This window comes from Schistocerca piceifrons, chromosome 2 (genome assembly GCF_021461385.2).
Source record: "Schistocerca piceifrons isolate TAMUIC-IGC-003096 chromosome 2, iqSchPice1.1, whole genome shotgun sequence".
Taxonomy (NCBI): domain Eukaryota; kingdom Metazoa; phylum Arthropoda; class Insecta; order Orthoptera; family Acrididae; genus Schistocerca; species Schistocerca piceifrons.
Window position 1 is genome coordinate 803,394,576 of NC_060139.1, and position 22,749 is coordinate 803,417,324.

The window sequence follows — 22,749 nt, forward strand, 5'->3', positions numbered from 1 at the left end:
AACTGCTGAGGTCATTAGTCCCCTAGAACTTAGAACTAGTTAAACCTAACTAACCTAAGGACATCACAAACATCCATGCCCGAGGCAGGATTCGAACCTGCGACCGTAGCGGTCTTGCGGTTCCAGACTGCAGCGCCTCTAACCGCACGGCCACTTCGGCCGGCAATTGTAACTGTATCTGTGGGAAAATATCCACCAGGTTGCTAAGACATTGATGCACACATTGCCAGCAGAAAAGCTAGCAATAGTTGACTGCTGTAAGAAGTACCAGGATCTTGGAAAACAGCAAGCATCAAATTAACTTTAAAATAAAAGCATATTTTAATTCAACCGAAGACAGCCAGTGTGCCAGAAAATCTGTGATGATTATGGACTCTATCTATATCTGTTGTTGTTGTTGTGGTCTTCAGTTAGAAGAGTGGTTTGATGCAACTCTTCATGTTACTCTATCGTGTGAAAGCCTCTTCATCTCCAAATAACTACTGGAATCAACATCCATTTGAACCTACGAGCGTTGCCCAGAAAGTAATGCACCGCATTTTTTTTCTCAGCCGGCAACAATGCTACGAATGCGAAACGTTATTTGTGTATTATTTGAAGTATCCAGAGTGAGCGCGCCAAGTTTCTGTCACTTCCAACAGATAGCATAGCTGCAGGACTGTTTCAAAATGGCGTCTGTAGGTACGTTACAAACAACGTGCCGTCATTGAATATCTCACTGCAGAGAAAGAAACTGTGGGGAATACTCACAAACGCTTGTGCAAAGTCTATGGACCATCTGCTGTGGACAGAAGTATAGTTGGTCGCTGGGCACGGAGGGTGAGGTCATCAGAAGGCAGAGCTCCACGATTTGCAGCGGTCGGGGAGACCATCCACGGCTGTCGCACCTGACATGTTGCAGCAAGCTGGTGTTGCCATTCGCCATTGAAGGATGCCATTCGTGTAAGACATTTTGAGGACGATGAGGTGGACATTCACACAGTGAAGTACTGGCTCCGCCACCAGGACAAGGATTGGTACCGACAGGACACACACGCTCTTGTTTCGCACTGGAGGAAGGCCACAGAACGGGAAGGAGATTACTTGGGAAAATAGGGTGTGTAGATAAAATACCATTCTTTCGTGTGTGTAGTTCTCATTATGTTCAAAAAAGAATTGTTGAAGAAAAAATGCGGTGCATTACTTTCTGGGCAGTCCTCGTACTAACTGTGGTGTCACCGCCAGACACCACACTTGCTAGGTGGTAGCCTTTAAATCGGCCGTGGTCCGTTAGTATACGTCGGATCCGCGTGTCGCCACTATCAGAGATTGCAGACCGAGCGCCGCCACACGGCAGGTCTAGAGAGACTTCCTAGCACTCGCCCCAGTTGTACAGCCGACTTTGCTAGCGATGGTTCACTGACAAATTACGCTCTCATTTGCCGAGACGATGGTTAGCATAGCCTTCAGCTACGACATTTGCTACGACCTAGCAAGGCGCCATTATCAGTTACTATTGATATTGTAAATAATGTACAGACAAGAGCTACGTTCAACATTAATGGATTAAAGTTAAGTATTCTACCAGTTACCTCCTTTTTTCTAAGTTCTAATTACCTTGTCCTGTTCCAGACCTCACGCCAGCCTGCGTGAGCTTAAACGCGTGCCTTTCGGCTTCCTCTCATAGTGGGTCGGCTCTCTTGCCAATCCACAACACTAACTGCATTCACCCCTTGGTCTCCCTCTGCAATTTTTACCCTTACACTTCCTTAGATTACCAAACCGACGAGCCCTTGATGCCCCAGGATGTGTCCTATCAACTGAGTCATTCTTTTAGTCAAGTTGTGCCATAAATGTTTCTTCCCAGTTCTATATAGTTACTCTTCATCTCTTGCACAATCTACCCATGTAATCTTCAGCATTTTCCTGTAGCATCACTTTAAAAAATGCTTTCCTTGCAGTAGCTAGTCTGCATTTGATATCAGCTCTGCTAAACTGATCCATTTTATTGTGTCAGCTTTAGCTTTACTGTGAATTACGTAGATTTCCATGGTATATCTATTTAATCTGGTTGGTTAGATTCTTTTAATATACCTAATGAATCTTAGCTTGGGTTTTTCAGTATTCAAATAAATGTTCTATACATATCAATTTCCTTATTTGCTATTAGTCTGTGTGTAACGTCTTCAGTATAATTTGCACGTAAAATTTTCGTAATTACTTTCATTTATCTTTTTTGGATTTCTTCAAAGCCTCCCTTTCTGGTTAAATTGGGCGTTTCAGCCACATAGACACTTTGGTTTGATGACTGTAGCAGTGTCTCAGCTTTTTGTATTTTCCTCTTTGTTATTAAAATACTATAAATCTGTGGCGCATTAGAAATGGAGGTAAGGGCAGACGAAGAAAAATACAGGGGACGAGGGGGATGGAAACGAAAATGAAATAAGAGGTTATATGTATTTCTCGTCAAGTCGAATGATAACTGAGCTAAGTATCGAATGTGAAGATATGTCTGTTACCAAATCAACCCCGATTTTCCGCATCAATTCTTCCTTCGCTTATCCTCCTCCATCTTACCACAAATGACGCTTACTGCCTCCAGTTGTACTGGAAATGCAGGACTTGCGAGGGGCCTAGTCGTGTTCTGTCGCTTCAACGTAGAAAACGGAAATACTATTACACTTCATTAACCTGACATCTTCAACACATATCGTTTTCCCACGTTGCGAGTTCGTTGTTCTTGATGTGAGGCTCTAACGTAACTTCTGAGAGGGCTAAGTCTCTTGATTCTACTAAATGATTTGGTAAGTTGCATATTAGCGATGCCAAGAGATTTTTTATTGACAAAACTCGAAGCAGATAAAGCTATAATTTGCTGCTAAGTACTTTTGCGTATGTTTGGTTTAAGTTCACTGATGTGAAAAGAGGGATGCTAATCTTTACTTCACACCTCACTGAATTAGAACTTCTACGCTTTGTCAATGCAAACCGAGAGAAATGTTTAAAATTTTGAGCAGAACGTATTTTCTGCCACACCTTTGCCGCACGATTCAGTGTTGCAGTTGCAGATAAGACTTATTGTCTAATACGTCGAGAGTAGCTATGATTGTCGTGTTGTTAATGAAATGAACCACATACCAAGCATACGAATGGTGTCATGTCCCTGGGAACATTCCCCAGTCAGGTTGCAAAATGACATTCAAATTGATGGAGCTGCTCGTTTTTGTAATTAAAGCCATTTTCTTCCTTGTCAATAAGCTAATTGTATTTTGATCTGACCGAATGAAACTATGTGCGAGGGTATTCTGTAACTGACACTTTCTGCTGAGAGGATTTGGCGTTACAGTGATGTGGAACTTCACTCTAGTGAAACTATCTCACATGTTACATCCAACTAAGTGGAACTGACATGTGATAAGAAGTTTTGTTGAACCATTCCCCAGGATCTGCTGCAATCTGTCGATGGAAACTCCTGTAATGTGGTTTCACTAGACGATACTAAAATGTTTGTTGGTATAAAAAACTTTGAGATAAGAGGATTCCTTCACCATGTAAATTACTGTAATGAAATAAGACTGTACGTAAAGGTGGGGTTTCTGTGTCAGGCATGAATATTGGCGGTGGCATATCGACCGAACCACGAGTTGTTGCGCATATCAACTGATTTATTGTGAAGAGCAATGGCGGTGGCACTAAAATAAAATGTGGAGTTTCTAAAATTATAAAATAGCGTTAAACTGACAAAGAAAAGAAAATTAATTTGCAGTTCGGTGCAACACAAATTTTATAATATTTGTACAGGCAATAACATCACTCACGCCTCTGCTGTTAACGAGAGTGCTCGCATGCCATCAAATGCAGCCTCACTAAAAACCTCCAACATTTTACACTCTTCAACCATCTCAGAAGCTATAACAGATATGTGACGCTCAATGGCTAAAATGCGACTGGCTGGTGACTAATATTAGCATGGAAGTATGGATTAAACACGTTAAGGACTGTAGAAGCACTGTATTCATTAAGTTGTATCATGTAGAACATTCTCACAAACACGATGAAGTTCAAAGGTCAGAGTAAATAGCTTTTTCAAAGAGTAATTATGACTCCATATTTCGCGTTATGTTCTTCAGATCAGTAAATATCTTGTTCTACACACTTTATAAAGTAGCCTATGTTATTCCTCAGCGTTCAAGTCACCTCCATTCCAAATGTCATCAAAACCAGATAAACGGTTTGGTCGTGAAGCGTTACAGACAGTTACTTTCACATTTATGATGTTAGTATGGGTATAAATGTGTATTAAAAAATAAGGCGTCGTGATTTATAAGATGTTGTCCATAGATCACTGATTCGAATCAAACCAAAAGAATAATTTATTCTCGACAGTCCTCTCATTTGAGAACCAAATCACAATTACAAAACTTCACCACACCGATCACAAACGGAATATTATTGTTTTCCTTGCTGTTTACATGCACTTACATAAGCAATTGTTGTTCAAACATGTCACTTTCCAAAAAAATATTTTCTAGTTAATGTGACCACATACCTTTTACTTTATTAGAAATGTTTTTTTAATCTTCGTATTGTCCAGCTAGGATCCTTATTGTTTAAACTTTTGAAGTTTCGTCATCTTATATAGCGATGAAGTTAGTATGCTTCAGACACTGACATCAGTTTACATGTTGTATTGTTTTAAATCTCTCTGCATACAAAACCTCATCGTCTACACCTTGTTGTAGTGTGGGCGTATGGTGACATCTTCACTACTAGCAATGCTTTCCAGAAAGTGAACTGTTTGTTCGCAAAGCAAATGCATGTATCCTTTGTAGTCCACTTCCCAAAATAAGATTAATGTGAAGCTTTTAATGCATCCCACCACAGAAACAACTGCTACAGTCAGTTCTTACTAATGCGCGTAGAACTTTTAAAAATATATGTCCCTTCCAGGGTACGAACATTTGACATCGTCGCCAGTCTACTGCGCTGTCCGTTGCGCCATGGAATACCTATTGTTGGCGATACCTTGCTGAGTGTCTTCTGTAAAGAAAATCAGCACTATGGTTTGTCAAGACTAATTTTATTTGCTTTGCGTTTTAGCCCATGACTGACAGTAGCCAATCCAGTTATAATATACGAACGCATTTGCAATAGTTCTATAATTCCTTAGTTTTGAGCGAGTTTAATGATGTTGCAGGGACCAGGGAAAATGTCTGTTGTTGCACATATCGCCGCTCTAAATGGACAGAGCATAAACGCATCAACTTTTGCAGTGTTTCGCCTAAAAAAATTCCTTTCCATTGTTAAAAGTTGTAATTGTTTCCCATCACTAAGTAGCTAGACTGTTTGCAGAAAAAGTACGTAAAAACCTCGTAACTTTGGCTAACACTGCTGTAGCACATGCAAGCTTCATCTTTCTTCTGGTCTGTGACATCACCAGAGCTTCAGCCATTAACACAGCGTTTTCGATCACGTGGCCAAATCTTCATACTTAATAATTTTTAAGTTTTAACTACATAAAAATAACAGATATTTTCTGACAATATTGACGATAAATACTATTTTAATGTTATGATCAAACAGAATAAGAACTATCTGAACGTTATTTTTAATAGCCTATTATGAGAGAAAAATATTAGTTGCTAATGACCCACCACATTGTTCAGGAGGGCAACCGAAAATGAATGTGCGGGAGTATTACAATGTCACACACTTTTCAGGAGGGATAGTTCGCTGTAAAGGAGTATGATATTTATACGCAGACCAGTAATGGAACAAAACCAACTTATTTTGATGAGCTATTAGCCAAAAGCAGTGATCATACCATAGTTGTAATTCTCGTACTCCCATTTCCGATTCTTGCTTGCTGTGACCTGATTATTCCCTATAGCCCATGTGAGATCGTGCAAACGAGAAAGAACTGTAGAGGGCAGAGCTCTTCCAACTTCACACAGCGCAATAAACATTCATATTAACAGTTAGCATCGGGTATTGGCCAAAAGCAGAGGTCACATCGTAATTATAGTCGTCTTCCCATTCTTGTGTGCTGTGACGTAAATATTCTCTGCTGCCTTTGCGACATCACACACAGAAGAATGAATCACAGGGGGCAAAACACAACCAACTTCCCGCAGTACAGTAAATAAATATTCAGCCAAGATTCAGATTAACAGTTAGCATAATTGCATACAAGTGCATTAAGGCATTGAAGTTATTTGATCTTGAAAACTTCCAGGGTTCCTCTTTAATATGCATTTCCTCTTCAAATCCCGATTGGTCAGAGTTCAGAAAAAATTCCTTACTAAACGATCGGGTAAGGCTGTTTACCTCATCTACAAACTTTCAGACCGATTCCGCAATTTGCTGTGTATCAAGTCGACACTTTGTTTGAAATTTCGTCATCTTACGGCTTCCAATTTTGTAGCGCTGTTTGAAGTTATGCACCACCCACTGCTTCCCTTGAAATCACTGTAATCTATGTCGCGCGCAGTCTGATGTGCATAATGTAGTAGGTCATTATCATGCACACCTTGTAAATTGCATCGAGCATCCTTGAAACGCGCAAAGACTACTTTCTGTAAGGAGAGCATCTTGTCCTGGCTTAAATATCCGTAGTTTTCCTTATGCACTACACAGTTATATTGCTGTGTCGTTATTCGAAGTCTGTTTATAATTTTTTTCACTATGCAGCGGTTGATCTTCCATGCACGTAATTACACTGGCCATTAAAATTGCTACACCACGAAGATGATGTGCTATAGACGCGAAATTTAACTGACATGAAGAAGATGCTGTGATATACAAATGATTAGCTTTTCAGATTATTCACACAAGGTTGGCGCCAGTGGCAATACCTATAACGTGCTGACATGAGGAAAGTTTCCAACCGATTTCTCATACACAAACAGCAGTTGACCGGCGTAGCCTGGTGAAACGTTGTTGTGATGCCTCGTGTCAGGAGGCGAAGTGCGTACCATCACGTTTCCGACTTTGATAAAGGTCGGATTGTAGCCTATCGCGATTGCGGTTTATCGTATCGCGTCATTGCTGCTTGCGTTGGTCGAGATCCAATGACTGTTAGCAGAATATGGAATCGGTGAGTTCAGGAGGGTAATACGGAACGCCGTGCTGGATCCCAACGACCTCGTATCACTAGCAGTCGAGATGACAGGCATCTTATCCGCATGGCTGTAACGGATCGTGCAGCCACGTCTCGATCCCTGAATCAACAGATGGGGACGTTTGCAAGACAACAACCATCTGCACGAACAGTTCGACGACGTTTGCAGCACCATGGATTATCAGCTCGGAGACCATGGCTGCGGCTACCCTTGACGCTACATCACAGACAGGAGCGCCTGCGCTGGTGTACTCAACGACGAACCTGGGTGCACGAATGGCAAAACGTCATTTTTCCGGATGAATCCAGGTTCCGTTTACAGAATCATGATGGTCGCATCCATGTTTGGCGACATCGCGGTGAACGCACTTTGGAAGCGCATATTCGTCATCACCATACTGGCGTATCACCTGGCGTGATGGTATGGGGAGCCATTGGTTACACGTCTCGGTCACCTCTTGTTAGAATTGACAGCACTTTGAACAGTGGACGTTACATTTCAGGTGTGTTACGACCCGTGGCTCTACCCTACATTCAATCCCTGCGAAACCCTAAATTTCAGCAGTATAATGCACGACCGCATGCTGCATGTCCTGTACGGACCTCTCTGGATACAGAAAATGTTCGACTGCTGCCCTGGCCTGCACGTTCTCCAGATCTCTCACCAACTGAAAACGTCTGGTCAATGGTGGCTGAGCAACTGGCTCGTCACAATACGCCAGACACTACTCTTGATGAACTGCGGTATGGTGTTGAAGCTGCATGGGCGGCTGTACCTGTACACGCCATCCAAGCTCTGTTTGACTCAATGCCCAGGCGTATCAAGGCCGTTATTACGTCCAGAGGTGGTTATTCTGGGTACTGATTTCTCAGGATCTATGCACCCAAATTGCGTGAAAATGTAATCACATGACAGTTCTAGTATAATATATTTGTCCAATGAATACCCGTTTATCATCTGCATTTCTTCTTGGTGTAGCAATTTTAATGGACAGTAGTGTATGTTGAGTACCCGCTCCTTGGACTGTGACTGTCCTTGATGATGAACATGGCACGACACCTGTTTCAGTATTAGTATCACTTTCACTTTTTAAGCACGTATCATCAGCATTGTACTCCTCATGTACGTTATCTGTACAGTTGTGATTGTACGGCACCGTTCCACTGACTCATCTTGTAGAAACGCTAATAGTTCATCTGCCACTTCTTTCTCACTCTGAAATATTCCTTGTGTTCCGTTACGAGGAAGTGTCAATTTCGGCAATTGTTGTTGTAGATATAATGCAGCATTTGCTTTGCTTATCGTTCCTATTGCTCTGTTTTGTATCAACAACTCTAGTACTGAATCACTTTTGTGAGTTGTTAATCGACTGAACAGTTCAACTTTGTTCCGTAGCCTCATGCGGCGCTCGCTATTGGAGACTTTCAGTCCTGCCAGCTGCTACCACCACCACCACCACCACCACCACCACCACCATCATCATTTAAGACTGATTTTGCCTTTCAGCGTTCAGTCCCCCTTATAAAATTCCTCCATGATCCGCTGTTCAGTGCTAACATTGGTGCCTCTTCTGATGTTACGCCTATTACTTCAAAATCATTCTTAACTGAATCCAGGTACCTTCTCCCTGGTTTACCCCGACTCCTCCTACCCTCTACTACTGAACCTATGAGTCTCTTGGGTAACCTTGCTTCTCCCATCTATAGACTTCATTCCCAGTTTTTCTCTGATTTCCTCATTGTGGACACCCTCCTGCCATTGTTCCCATCTACTAGTACTTGCAATGATCCTAGCTACTTTCATATCCGTAACCTCAACCTTGTTGATAAGGTAACCTGAATCCACCCAGCTTTCGATCTCATACAACAAAGTTGGTCGAAAGATTGAACGGTGCACAGATAACTTAGTCTTGGTACTGACTTCCTTCTTGCAGAAGAGTAGATCGTAGCTGAGCGCTCACTGCATTAGCTTTGCTACAACTCGCTTCCAGTTCTTTCACTATGTTGCCATCCTGTGAGAATATGCATCCTAACTCCTTGAAACCGTCCACGTGTTCTAACTTTGTTCCTCCTATTTGGCACACAATCCGTTTATGTCTCCTTCCCACTGACATTACTTTAGTTTTGGAGATGCTAATCTTCATACCATAGTCCTTACGTTTCTGATCTAGCTCTGAAATATTACTTTGCAAACTTTCAATCGAATCTGCCATCACAACTAAGTCATCCGCCTATGCGAGGCTGCTAATTTTGTGTTCACATATCTTAATCTCACCCAACCAGTCTATTGTTTTCAACATATGATCCATAAATAATATGAACAACAGTGGAGACAGGTTGCAGCCTTGTCTTACCCCCGAAACTACTCTGAACCATGAAAATTTACCTTCAACTCTAACTGCTGCCTGACTATCTATGTAAAGACCTGTAATTGCTTGCAAAAGTTTGCCTCCTATCCCATAATCTCGTAGAACAGACAATAACTTCCTCCTAGGAACACGGTCATATGCCTTTTCTAGATCTATAAAGCATAGATACAATTCCCTATTCCACTCGTAACGTTTCTCCATTATTTGCCGTAAGCTAAAGATCTGGTCCTGACAACCTCTAAGAGGTCTAAACCCACACTGATTTTCATTCAATTTGTCCTCAACTAATACTCGCACTTTCCTTTCAACAATATCTGAGAAGATTTTACCCACAACGCTGATTAAAGAGATACCTCTGTAGTTGTTACAATCTTTTCTGTTTCCATGTTTAAAGATTGGTGTGATTACTGCTTTCGTCCAGTCTGATGGAACCTGTCCCGATTCCCATGCCATTTCAATTATCCTGTGCAGCCATTTAAGACCTGACATTCCACTGTATTTGATGAGTTCCGACTTAATTTCATCCATCCCAGCCGCTTTATTGCACTGCAATCTATTGACCATTTTCTCCACTTCCTCAAATGTGATCCTATTTCCATCATCATTTCTATCCCATTGTACATCGACATCTGAAACATTACTGATCGTATTTTTACCTACATTGAGCAACTCTTTGAAATATTCCCTCCATCTGCCCAAGGCATCAACAGGATTCACCAGCACTTTTCCTGACCTGTCCAAAATACTTGTCATTTCCTTCTTACCCCCCGTTTCGAAGACTGCTAATTACATTCCAGAAAGGTTTTCCAGCAGCTTGACCCGAAGTCTCCAACCTGTTTCCAAAGTCTTCCCAAGATTTGTTTTTGGATGCTGCAATTATCTGTTTGGCTTTATTTCTTTCTTCAACATAACTGTTACCATTAGCAGCTAAAATTGTGGTTGCGTGGCAGACAATATGTGGGGCCTAGAATGCCATGAAAATCGTTGGTCTTTTTCGAACTCGCACTCGAGGAGTTCCTTGTGAGGTTATGCACTGCTCCGTTTACCGCAGGCAGTGGCGTCTGCAACGGCGACAGCGGGGGCGGGCTGGTGTTCCAGACGGACGAGGGCGCCTGGTACCTGCAAGGCGTCGTCAGCATCAGCCCGCGGCGGCGCGGCACCTCGCTCTGCGACCCGCACTTCTACACCATCTTCACCAAGGTGAGGGCGGAAACAGCCGAGTCAGCTCGTCTCACTCAGAAAACATTTTGCAGGCAGTGTTTTGTATGCACACTCCAACATTCCTCTCCTTTTAACATGTCTCAAATTTTCACTTATTGAGGAATTAACCACAAACAATGTTACGAAGAGCCAAGTGCACACCTTTCCAAATTATTGTCTCCAGTTTTGAACACCAATGAAGACCATGGAGAAATGTTATAATCACGTAGAAATCAAATGAAAACATAAAAAAATCCTTTTACTTAAGTCCTGACGAAGCAATTCATTGTAGACTTCCTTATACTCGTAGCCCTGGCTGGCATAAATTAAAATTACGCTTCGGTACTGTATTAGCTTCGGGTTCTCTTATTTTTATAATTAAACTAGTAACTCATGCTTAAAACGTGCACAACTTCACTAATTCTCCAATCTACCATTGCTAACAAAAGATTTCCTCCATTGCCAATGCACAATTTCACAATCCAACCATTCACAAGATACTTCCTCGAATGACTAGATGCACAGTGGTAAACAAGAAAAAAGACTAGAATGAAATTTTCACTCTACAGCGGAGTGTGCGCTGATATGAAACTTCCTGGCAGATTAAAACTGTGTGCCGGGCCGAGACTCGAACTCGGGACCTAGAGCACTTGCCCACGAAAGGCAAAGTTCCGAGTTCGAGTCTCGGCCCGGCACACAGTTTTAATCTGTCAGGAAGTTTCAAGAAAAAAGACATCGCAAAAGTCGCAGTACATAAATTTTACAAAATTTTGATTTTATGTAAAAACATTTTAATACACAATTAGTCCTTTTACAGCTACTGTAAATTATTACTCAGAACAAATTATGGGAAGACATTAACAATTTTAAATGCAATTACAATTTCGAATTAAACAGGAAATGTGAAAAATAATTATGATTTCTGGAACCAGATCTTCTGTTAGCCTCATTCTTTATTTCTGTCTATAAAATGTAAGATCTATTTGGTTATGATATCAAAATTATAGTAGATACAAAATTAAAAACTCGATAGCATTTGATCTTTTTCTGAACTAATTTGTATCTAATTCTCCAATATATGACAAAAAAAGAAAAGGTACACTGACCAGTTCGCAACTGAACCCACTGACTGTAAAATGTCAACGGTTCGCATAAATTGTTAAAGTACACAAATTGCGTGTAATCGAACTTTTTGAAAATTTTCGGTCCAATGAAAATATTTCTTTTTAACTACGAAAATCGCAATTTTTCAGCTAATACGAAAGCTGTGTTTACGGAATATTTGATAGCTGTAGAATAGTAGTTTGTCACTGGAGGAAACTTGATTCGGCGACTTAGGGAGTTCAGAGAATTTCTGGCGCTGGCCGCTTTCTGTGGCGACGGAGCTACTAGGGAGACATGTCGTCCGCCACATCATAAAAAATAAAAAAACGGCTCTCTTCTCCCAGTGAACCGTAAGCTTTATCGCTCAATTAATCATTAGCGTTTGCTCTGCACTTAAAAACTATTAATTTTATACTGACTTAAAGGATTTTAATTATTTGTGGCCATCCTTAATCTAACAGAAAGTAAATTTTTATTTTAAGGCTGCTAATTTATTAGTCGGCAGCTGTTGCCAAGCGGTTCTAGGTGCTTCAGTCCGGAACCGCGCTGCTCGGGATTAGCCGAGCGGTCAAAGGCGCTGCAGTCATGGACTGTGCGGCTGGTCCCGGCGGAGGTTCGAGTCCTCCCTCGGGCATGGGTGTGTGTGTTTGCCCTTAGGATAATTTAGGTTAAGTAGTGTGTAAGCTTTGGGACTGATGACCTTAGCAGATAAGTCCCATAAGATTTCACACACATTTGAACATTTTTTGAACCGCGCTGCTGCTACGGTCGCAGGTTAGAATCCTGCCTCGGGCATGGATGTGCGATGTCCTTAGGTTAGTTAGGTTTAAGTAATTCTAAGTCTAGGGGACTGATCACCTCAGATGTTAAGTCCCATAGTGCTTAGAGCCATTTGAACCAAGAGCTAATTTATTATGGATCTCTTTCCAAAGCGACATTTGGATATCACGGCTTTATTTGTACTTATTTCGACACATTGTGAGGGGGAAACACACTGTACAGTCGCTTCAGTACCCACCTTGTAGTTTTACCTGCATCTCAGAAGACCAGAAGACTGGTTCTTATCTTACCTCACGACAGTCCCGGTGTAAAAAAAAAAAAAAAAAAAAAAAAAAAAAATTATTTCTACGAAGATTTACCGTCACCAGCGCTGAAAGAGTAATTTACTTTACTGTTTCTGAAACTATTTTACTTCAGTACCTAATTAATCTGCTTTAATAAAATTTGTTTGAATTTTTTTTATTTGGAATCAAGATGGATGTAGGCTGTGAGATTATGATGTATCATAATGGCTTGAAATTGTTTCTAACGATGTTTTGATTGTCTGAATTTACACGAAATCGGTGAAGATCATTGACAAAGAAATGAGAATGTAGCTTTTCAAATATCAGTGAAGTAACTTAGATCAGAGTTTTTAAAGTGCCTTAGTGGATGTCGCAGTGGTAATGCTGTATTTATGGATTTCAGTATGATTAATGGTTGGGCTCTTCACGGCTCAATTAAGATGGAATTAATATATCATTATCACGCCGCTTGCCATAGCCATTTTCCTGATGTACCAAAATTCCATCATACATTAACCGTGGAAAATCTTGCTTTCGAAAAGTCATAATTTCCAGAGACGACTTTGGTAAAAAAATGTCGCTGCCATAGCTTATTCCACACCAACAACCACTGTTTTAGCACTTTTACCACTTAACATCGCTCGACATGACACACTACGATCGCAAGACAGGCTTCCTCACCTGCGGCTCTGCTGCAACTGTCTTACACCTGCCTCTTTTCGATTCTGCCTGCGCACCCTGTGTGCCAACGATATGCACGCAGCTGGGGTTTGAAAACCGGTAGTAGATTCTCTTGCTCTCTATTTCCATTGGCAAATACTTTTTACATTTTTAAACTAAGTCGTGAATATCACTGTCGTTGTTTTACTCTTAGTTTAATAAAGAATTCCTTTATGCTTCTTACTACTGTAATTGACACCTGATGTATCGATTTTCAAAGTGTTTGCTAAAAAAAATTAACAAATCTTATATCAAATTTCGTTCGCAACGTTAAAAGTTCCAGCTCAACACATAGGCCCAATATTTGTTTCATCTCTACCTACATCTACAGACAAACTTCCATAAGCCACTACACGGAGTAGGGCTGAGAGTACCACGTACTACTAAAGTGCGCGGCATTTATGTTGGCGGCTGAGTTTAGGTTCGTTCTGCGCATCTGACGTCACAAAACACAGTCAGCCAATGAACAGAGAACGACGTTGCCAAATCTCGACTACAGTGTAGAGCATGGACGAGTGTCTTCAGTTTTAGAAACGTTCAGTCATAAATAAAGTAATAGAACAAAAGCTATGTCTTGATAGCAAACTTTCTTTTATACCGCTTTTTCACAATAAAGAACAGCGGTAATTGTTTATTTCCTATTGTACTCCGACAAAGCGTGAGTAATTCATAGTTATACCAAGTGTTTGTCAGTATTTTGCGTGATGTGTTACAGTCCTCATGGCATCCTGTAGGCAGACGAGCCATGATAGTGTAACGGTTAAGGTGTTTGGCTTCTATCTGAAAGGTTATGAGTTCAAACCTTGTGTGTGATAGTGTAACGGTTAAGGTGTTTGGCTTCTATCTCAAAGGTTATGAGTTCAAACCTTGTGTGGTGCTTAATATTTTCATTATTTAAAAACAATATCTAAGCGCCTTACTTCACGAATTATATTCGTTTGAATGCAATTTTTTGAAATTTCTAGTGCTTTGTCTCTTCATTAACCCTTTCACTGCTATAGACACGTGCTCCCCGCATTCCGCGCTGTGTGCGATTTTGTCATCACTGCACTGCTCGCCTGTGCAGACACATGGTGTTCCCACTGCTTTGACACGCTTATCATTCGATTTCACAAAAACTATTTGGCCCAAAAATTTGATTTTTACACGTCTTCTTGACTGATACCTTCCCCCCATAAATGACTTAATTTTGTTTCTATGTTCAACGCAGTTATTATGCAGCATTAAATGTAGTGAACCACTGTACGAAATTTTGAAGAGTTTGCAGAGGTAGAAGTCCATAGCGTATACTTTCCGTATGGTCGATTTTAGAAGCCACAATGTTGAGAGTGAAATGTGGACAAGATACCTAAATTTCATATAAAATTTACTGTACAACGATATCTCATTTAGTTTAAGTACCACATAGGTGTCGTATGTAATATTGAGAAATATTCCGTCTTTCGCGACTGTAATAAAAGTTTTATTTACACCGGACGTGTTTGGCTTTATTTTAAAGCACTTCAATCAATGAAAGGTATGGCACATACACAATGGTACTCACGTTCTCTTTCTTGTTTTTGTTCCACACTCGCAGTTTTACCAATGGTACTGAAATATATTCCTCTTCTGCAACTGTAATAAGCGACTTATTTAGACCAGACGCGTTTTTCTCTTTTGAAGCATCTTCAGTGGACAGTATTTTGTCTCCTCCATTGCCAAGTCACCTTTCGTAGTTTTGTGCTGCGGTAACACGATATTCAAAATTTGTGTTGGCTGATCAGTGTTTTGACAAATAAATGATGTTTGTGTGTGCCACACACAAAAATTATATTTGACATAGCTCAGAGCACTTCACTGATAGACGGTATATTCAAGTCCTAATGTTTTTGTAAGTCCACAGTTTTGTGTATTTTGTCTACTTCCTTTTGATTGATTAAAGTGCCTTAAAATAAAGCCAAACGTGCTCAGTGTAAATAAAACTTTTGTTACAGTCGCGAAAGACGGAATATTTCTCAATATTACATACGACACCTATGTGGTATATAAATGAGACATTGTTATACAGTAAATTTTATATGAAATTTGGGTATCTTGTCCACATTTCATTCTCAACATTGTGGCAACTAAAATCGACCATACGGAAAGTATACTCTATGGACTTTTACCTCTGCAAACTCTTCAAAATTTCGTGCAATGGTTTACTATATTTAATGCTGCATAATAACTGCGTTGAACATCGAAACAAAATTGTCATTTATGGGGGGAAAGTATCAGTCAAGAAGATGTGTAAAAATCTAATTTTTGTGCCAAATAATTTTTGTGGAATCGAATGATAAGTGTCAAAGCAGTCGGAACACGATGTGTCTGCACAGGCGAGCAGTGCAGCGACAAAACCGCGCACAGCGCGGAATGCAGGGAGCACGTCTTTGTAGCAGCGAAAGGGTTAATGCGGCCATGGTGGCTTTACTTCATGAACTGCGCGCTCCCCCCTAGACGTAAGCTTGCGAACTATGCAATACTATGGCGCTGCTTCTATTGGCGCGTGCGTCGTGTGCAACTGGCAACGCAGCAATCTCCCGCGTCTGGGCGGGCATGCGCGAGCCGCCAAGATAAAAGAATTGAACTATAGTAATCATTTCCTTTCCTATTCCACTCGCAAACTGAGTGAGAGAAAAACGACTGTCTAAAAACCTACATATGAGCCCCAATTTCTTTTATCTTGTCTTCGCGATCCTTACAGGAAATTTATGTTGCCAGCACTATAATCGTTCCGCAGCCGGTATAGATGCTTGTTCCCTAAACTTTCTCAACCGTCTAAAGCGAAAATTGCGACGGCTTCCCTCCAGGTACCGGTATTCTCATTTGATTTCAGGAAACATCTCCATAACATGTGTGTTGATGGAACCTGCCAGTAATGGATATACACACAACAAAAAAAGTTTTGCATTACTTCGGTTCCAAGAGTCCCGGAACCTGTAAAGAAAATTGGAATAGAGACCAACATAAACATCATTTCCTCCCTTTTTATTGCTCATGAAACCCGCGTATTGAATTTTGTAACACCATACAGTGAGACCTTCAGAGGTGGTGGTCCAGATTGCTGTACACAGCGGTACCTCTAATACCCAGCAGCACGTCATCTTGCATTAATGCATGCCTGTATTCGTCGTGGCATACTATCCACAAGTTCATCAAGGCACTGTTGATCCAGATCGTCCCACTCCTCAACGGCGATTCGACGTAGATTCCTCAGAGTGGTTGGTGGGTCACGTCGTCCATAAAAAGCCCTTTTCAATCTATCCCAGGCAGGTCGATAGGGTTTCTGTCTGGAGAACATGCTGGCCACTGTAGTCGAGCGATGTCGTTATCCTGAAGCAAGTCATTCACAAGATGTGCACGATGGGGGCGCGAATTGTCGTGCATGAAGACGAATGCTTCGCGAATATGCTGCCGATATGGTTTCACTGTAGGTCGGAGGATGGCATTCACGTGTCGTACAACCGTTACGGCGCCTTCCATGACCACCAGCGGGTACGTCGGCCCCACATGAAGCCACCCCAAAACAGCAGGGAACCCACACCTTGCTGCACTCGCTGGACAGTGTGTCTAAGGCGTTCAGCCTGACTGGGTTGCCTCCAAACACGTCTCATCCGATTGTCTGGTTGAAGGCATATGCGACACTCATCGGTGGAGAGAACGTGACGCCAATCCTGAGTGGTCCATTCGGCAAGTTGTTGGGCCCATATGTACGTGCTGCATGGTGTCGTGGTTGCAAAGATGGGCTTACCATGGACGTCGGGAGTGACGTTGCGCATCATGCAGCCTATTGGGCACAGTTTGAGTTGTAACACGCCGTGCTGTGGCTGCACGAAAAGCATTATTTAACATGGTAGCGTTGCTGTCACGGTTCCTCCGAGCCATAATCCGTAGGTAACGGTCATCCACTGCAGTAATAGCCCTTGGGCGGCCTGAGCGAGGCATGTCATCGACATTTCCTGTCTCTCTGTACCTCCTCCATGTCCGAACAACATCGCTTTGGCTCACTCCGATACACCTGGACACTCCCCTTGTTGAGAGCTCTTCCTGGCACAAAGTAACAATGCGGACGCGATCGAACCGCGGTATTGACCATCTAGGCATGGTTGAACTGCAGACATCACGAGCCGTGTACCTCCTTCCTGGTGGACTGACTGGAACTTATCGGCTGTCGGATCCCCTCCGTCTAATATGCGCTGCTTACGCGTGGTTGTCTACATCTTTGGGCGGGTTTAGTGACATCTCTCAACAGTCAAAGGGGCTGTGTCTGTGATACAATATCCATAGTCAACGTCTATCTCAGGAGTTCTGGGACCCCACGTGATGCAAAACTTTTTTTGATGTGTGTACTATCACGCTTCTGAATTACTTCGATGTCTTCCGAGCTGGCGGGTATCCAAAACACTCGAGCAGCCCTTTCACGTAACAGCGCTTTTACATAGCAGGAATGAGTGACTTCTTTACCATACTAATCATATTGCCCCCCAGTTTTATTAATTCATCATCGCCTGTTTTGGTTCTCTCCACTTGTAACTGAAGAGAGACTATATAATTAATGTAGCTGAGGGTCAAACACGTAAAAACATAAGTCCTGTCGTTTGATAACAAGAGACATAGAATTTAATTGATAAAGAGAGAAATACACTGAAGCGCCAAAAAAAAAAATGGTATAGGGATGCGTATTCAGATTCAGAGATACATAAACTGGCAGAGTAGGCGCTGCGGTCGGCAGCACCTATATAAGACAAGAAGTGTCTGGCGCAGTTGTTAGATCGGTTACTACTGGTACAATGGCAGGTTATCAAGATTCAAGTGAGTTTGAACGTGGTGAAACAGTCGCCGCATGAGCGATGGGACACACCATCTCCCACGTAGCGATGAAGTGGAGATTTTCCCGTACTTCCACTTCGCGAGTGTATCACGAATATCAGGGATACAATCAAACATCAAATCCTCGACATCGCTGCGGTCGGAAAAAGATGCTGCAAGATTTGAAGAGAATCGTTCAACCTGATAGAAGTGCAACCCTTTCGTAAATTGCTGCAGATTTTAATGCAGGGCCATCTGAAAGTGTCAGTGTGCGAACCATTCAACGAAATATCATCGATATGGGCTTTCGGATCCGAAGGCCCACTCGTGTACCCTTAATGACTACACGACACACAACCTTACGCCTCGCCTGGGTCCGTCAACACCGACATTGGGCTTTGGATGACTGGAAACATGTTGCCTGTTCGGATGAGTCTCGTTTCAAATTGTATCGAGCAGATGGACGTGTATCGATATGGAGACAACGTTAGGAATCCATGTACCCTGCATGTCAGCAGGGAACTGGTCAAGGTGGTGGAGGCTCTGTAATGGTGTGGGGCGTGTGCAGTTGGAGTGATATGGGACCCCTGATACGTCTAGATGCGACTCTGACAGGTGACACGTACATAAGCATCCTGTCTGGTCACCTGCATCCATTCATGTCCATTGTGCATTCTGACAGACTCGGACAATTCCAACAGGACAATGAAACATCTCACACGTCCATAATTGCCACGGAGTGGCTCCAGGAATACTCTTCTGATATACACTTCCGATGACCACCAAACTTCCCAGACATGAACATTATTGAGCATATCTGGGATGCCTTGCAACATGATGTTCAGAAGAGATCTCCACCCCCTCCTACTCTTCCGGATTTATGGGCAGTCCTGCACGATTCATGGTGTCAGTTCACTCCAGCACTACTTCAGACATTAGTGCAATCCATGCCACGTTGTGTTGCGGCACTTCTGCGTGCTCGCTAGGGCCCTACACGATATTAGGCAGGTGTACCAGTTTGTTTAGCTGTTCAGTGAATAAAAATAAAGTAAATGAAGCAGGCGAAAGGAAAAATGGGATTGAGAGAAAGTGCAAACTGGCTAAGCAGGAATGGTCAGAAGACAGACGGAAGACTCTAGAAGTATGAATGCTTGTGGGAAATGTAGAAGCAGCCTACAGTACAAATAAATTTTTAGAGAAAAGTGCAGCAGTTGTATGAATATCAATAATTCAGAAGGCAAACCAGTAGCAGGTAAATTGAAGGGTCATCAGAATGGAGGTAAACACACACTAGTAAATGGATTGACTGTGTGCTACTGTTTGCACAGAACTGGATATCATGGGTACAGTTCCGGAGGTCGGTAATAACTTAAATTGTTTTATTATATCACGTTTTCATCTAATGCCTATGTACTATTTTTGCCTGTACTTGCACAGTATTTAATTTTAATTTTACTTTATTGCATATCAGGCAAACTGCACACTGCCCATGAAATTTAATGGCTGTAATCCAAAGCGTATGTATTACACGGGTTACATATTGTAAGTGTTCTTTTTATTCTGTTGACTGTTACCAATAGTTACTTTGCATCTTTTATGCTAATTACGTTTTTCTGATCGGTATGCAGTTGCTTGAAAATTGCTACACGATCGAAACGTTATAATATACGAAGGGTGTTCAGTAAGTAATACAGCATAATTTTTTCTCGCCTGTTTCCTTTGAAAAAATGCGGAATTTGTTGTGGGACATAGTGTAATAGCCCCTATAGTTCATGAATTTCTGATAGGCGCCCCGCTAGGCGCTACATAGACTTCAAAATGGCATCTGTAACACAGTGCATTCCAAGCAGGGTGGTTAAGAAAACCAGATATTCATAGACGTTAGGAGAATGTCTACGACCTGGCAGATAGGTCGTTGGACGAGGCACCTGTCATCATCGCAACATGTTTGCTGCAACCTGTCTGATCTATCGCGTGGCGGCTGGCCACACACAGCTGTGACCCCCGGTTGGCACTCTCTTTCGAGGTGATCGACGGATCACAATCAAACACCTCGCTGCTCAACTGCACTTCTCTGTTAGTAATGCTGACATGCTTGTCCACCAGTTAGGGTTCCTTGCTGCCTAGGAGGAGACTATAAACGGCAACGAAGAACCATCTGTGCGGAGTTGCTTGCACGTTACAAGGCTAATCGTGACAAATTTTTGTCGAACATCATCACAGGCGATGAAACATGGGTCCATCACCTCGAACCGGACGCCAATTAATGGAGTGGTGTGGTAGCATCTCTCCCTCGAAGAAAAGGTTCAAAGCCACACCCTCAGCCGATAAAATCATGACAACCGTCTTCTGCGACCTAAAGTTATTCTGTTTTATGCCCCCCCCCCCCCCCCCTCATGGTGTAACGGTCAATCCCGAAGTGTATTTTGCTACCCTCAGAAAACTGAAGTAACGACTTCAGGGTGTTCAATTGTCGCAAGAATGTAAACGGACTTCTCCTTCTCCGTGACAACGCAAGGCCTCACATACAAGTCTGCTTACCTGAAAGGAGTCCACTTTTTTTTTTCATCAGTCTACTGACTGGTTTGATGCGGCCCGCCACGAATTCCTCTCCTGTGCTAACCTCTTCATCTCAGAGTAGCACTTGCAATCTACGTCCTCAATTATTTGCTTGACGTATTCCAATCTCTGTCTTCCTCTACAGTTTTTGCCCTCTACAGCTCCCTCTAGGACCATGGAAATCATACCGTCAGGTCTTAGCAGATGTCCTATCATCCTGTCCCTTCTCCTTATCAGTGTTTTCCACATATTCCTTTCCTCTCCCATTCTGCGTAGAACCTCCTCATTCCTTACCTTATCAGTCCACCTAATTTTCAACATTCGTCTATAGCACCACATCTCAAATGCTTCGATTCTCTTCTGTTCCGGTTTTCCCACAGTCCATGTTTCACTACCGTACAATGCTGTACTCCAGACGTACATCCTCAGAAATTTCTTCCTCAAATTAAGGCCGGTATTTGATATTAGTAGACTTCTCTTGGCCAGAAATGCCTTTTTTGCCATAGCGAGTCTGCTTTTGATGTCCTCCTTGCTCCGTCCGTCATTGGTTATTTTACTGCCTAGGTAGCAGAATTCCTTAACTTCATTGACTTGGTGACCATCAATCCTGATGTTAAGTTTCTCGCTGTTCTCATTTCTACTACTTCTCATTACCTTCGTCTTTCTCCGATTTACTCTCAAACCATACTGTGTACTCATTAGACTGTTCATTCCGTTCAGCAGATCATTTAATTCTTCTTCACTTTCACTCAGGATAGCAATGTCATCAGCGAATCGTATCATTGATATCCTTTCACCCTGTATTTTAATTCCACTCTTGAACCTTTCTTTTATTTCCATCATTGCTTCCTCGATGTACAGATTGAAGAGTAGGGGCGAAAGGCTACAGCCTTGTCTTACACCCTTCTTAATACGAGCACTTCGTTCTTGATCGTCCACTCTTATTATTCCCTCTTGATTGTTGTACATATTGTTTACGACCCGTCTCTCCCTATAGCTTACCCCTACTTTTTTCAGAATCTCGAACAGCTTGCACCATTTAATACTGTCGAACGCTTTTTCCAGGTCGACAAATCCTATGAAAGTGTCTTGATTTTTCTTTAGCCTTGCTTCCATTATTAGCCGTAACGTCAGAATTGCCTCTCTCGTCCCTTTACTTTTCCTAAAGCCAAACTGATCGTCACCTAGCGCATTCTCAATTTCCTTTTCCATTCTTCTGTATATTATTCTTGTAAGCAGCTTCGATGCATGAGCTGTTAAGCTGATTGTGCGATAATTCTCGCACTTGTCAGCTCTTGCCGTCTTCGGAATTGTGTGGATGATGCTTTTCCGAAAGTCAGATGGTATATCGCCAGACTCTATATTCTACACACCAACGTGAATAGTCGTTTTGTTGCCACTTCCCCCAATGATTTTAGAAATTCTGATGGAATGTTATCTATCCCTTCTGCCTTATTTGACCGTAAGTCCTCCAAAGCTCTTTTAAATTCCGATTCTAATACTGGATCCCCTATCTCTTCTAAATCGACTCTTGTTTCTTCCTCTATCACATCAGACAAATCTTCACCCTCATAGAGGCTTTCAATGTATTCTTTCCACCTATCTGCTCTCTCCTCTGCATTTAACAGTGGAATTCCCGTTGCACTCTTAATGTTACCACCGTTGCTTTTAATGTCACCAAAGGTTGTTTTGACTTTCCTGTATGCTGAGTCTGTCCTTCCGACAATCATATCTTTTTCGATGTCTTCACATTTTTCCTGCAGCCATTTCATCTTAGCTTCCCTGCACTTCCTATTTATTTCATTCC

General features: G+C 42.1%; 1 protein-coding gene across 1 annotated transcript in view; it reads left to right on the top strand.

Annotated features, from left to right (window-relative positions):
- LOC124775867 (limulus clotting factor C-like) overlaps nucleotides 1–22,749 on the top strand; it is a 55,669-nt gene that overhangs the window by 30,536 nt on the left and 2,384 nt on the right. Inside the window, exon 4 of the mRNA XM_047250701.1 lies at nucleotides 10,520–10,668. Within this exon, the coding sequence (XP_047106657.1) occupies nucleotides 10,520–10,668 (149 nt within the window). The remainder of the gene's footprint in view (nucleotides 1–10,519; nucleotides 10,669–22,749) is intronic.